At 31.8% G+C, this 1,606-nt stretch overlaps 1 protein-coding gene across 1 annotated transcript; it reads left to right on the forward strand.

The window, feature by feature from the left end:
• Positions 1–436: 436 nt before the first annotated feature.
• Positions 437–1,149, forward strand: LOC132175436 (uncharacterized). Its single transcript, XM_059587386.1, has 2 exons — positions 437–628; positions 790–1,149. The coding sequence occupies exons 1-2, from the start codon at positions 534–536 to the stop codon at positions 1,022–1,024; spliced, it is 330 nt and encodes a 109-aa protein (XP_059443369.1). The 5' UTR covers positions 437–533; the 3' UTR covers positions 1,025–1,149.
• Positions 1,150–1,606: the final 457 nt, after the last annotated feature.

Consider the following 1,606-nt stretch of genomic DNA (forward strand, 5'->3'; position numbering starts at 1 on the left):
TTTATTTGGCTTTAAAAAAAAAAGAAAAAAGAAGAAATTAATTACATGCAGCAATTTTGAACCCCATAGTTAATGCTTTGTTTTTTAAAAAATAAAATAAAATAATCGCAAAGTCAAGGGGAGTGTCAGACAGCACTGTAGCTGGAACAGTTCCAGGTACAGTGCTGGACCTCCCCTTGCCAAACGAAGCTATTAAGTAGTTTTTGAAGTCCTGATATTCCTTTCTAAATTTTGAAGGTACAAGTGACAAATGAGTAAATACTTTTGGATAATATTGTATTTTTCCTGAAATGAAACTTTTATAAAATTAAAATAAGGTAATAATAAAAATATATAATAATAATTTAAGGACTGATTTTAGTGTCACATTATCCAATTGTAGGTAAATCTACTAAATATTTCCCATTATTACTAAGACAAGTTTTATTTTCTCTTTCTGAGCTATTACGTACTAATACATTTTCATTAAAGATGTAGATAAGATATACGAAAATTAAAGGTGTAATATATAAAAAACAATCTCATTGAAGCGTATGTCGGTGGATGCGTATGTGCAGGGAGAGAGAGATGACGTACATGCTGACAACATGCATGGCACACGGTTCCATTGGAGGAGGAGCAGTCACAGGTAAGATTATTCTCTTTTGATCCTTCTGCTCGGTAGAACCATCCAGAATCTTCGCTGCACAGATCGACGCTGAAATTCCAGTCCGTCTTCCCCAAACTCTTCGCTATCCAACCAATCAAATTTGCACGTTTTCCTGATGAAAATACTTGATTTTTATTCAGGTGTGATGAAAGCATACCTTCATCATCCGGCAACACTGCGGCTCCGAAAACGAAGGTTGCGAAGCAAAAGAAGAGAGTTGAAGCAAGGAGAAATGGAACAAGAAGAAACATCTTCTTCTTCATTTTGCTAACGAAAACACCTTCACCTATCCTCGCAAAATGGTGCCAAAATCAAATTGATTGCTCTCTAATGCATGAGGAAAGCTGCGAGGAAGCAAGGGATCGAATAATATAACTTCAGCTTTTGGTTTGAGTGATAAAAGAGAGTAGACTTCAATGACGTACAAGTCAACTATTATTGTGTAAAGTTTAAGCAAGTGTCTAGTGTCTACTTATTTTGTGGACAACTTGTAAACTTAATAGGCCACGAAATTTATTAATTACTCTAATAATGCATGGAACATGTCGGGCTTGTTTCGGAATAGACTTGGTAGATATGTAATTTTTGGTTTGAAAGTTATTGATATAATATAAAGTAGGTAGAAATTTTTAGTTTTTTTAATAAAAAAATGAAATTTTTTGTTTTGTATGAAGTTTTTTATTTAAATAATAATAAAAAATTATTGATATCATATAAAATTATTGAAGTAAGAAACATTGACTTGGTACTTGGTAGTGTTTTTAAAAGTAATAAAAGTTGATACCATAAAACCTTAACAATAAAAATAAGAGAAATAAAACAATCAATAAAAAAATAATCCAATATTTGTTTATTTAATAATGGAGACAACTGTAAAAATAATAATTAAAATAATTAAAACACACATATATGCCACTTGCCTCGTGCGGGTCCTCAATGCCTACACAAGTTGTTGAA

This window comes from Corylus avellana, chromosome ca3 (assembly GCF_901000735.1).
Source record: "Corylus avellana chromosome ca3, CavTom2PMs-1.0".
Classification (NCBI taxonomy): domain Eukaryota; kingdom Viridiplantae; phylum Streptophyta; class Magnoliopsida; order Fagales; family Betulaceae; genus Corylus; species Corylus avellana.

Coding starts and splice junctions, on each gene's coding strand:
- LOC132175436 (XM_059587386.1), top strand. CDS start 534: ATGTCGGTGGATGCGTATGTGCAGGGAGAGAGAGATGACGTACATGCT. Junction 629..789: donor TGGAGGAGGAGCAGTCACAG/GTAAGATTATTC, acceptor ATTTTTATTCAG/GTGTGATGAAAGCATACCTT.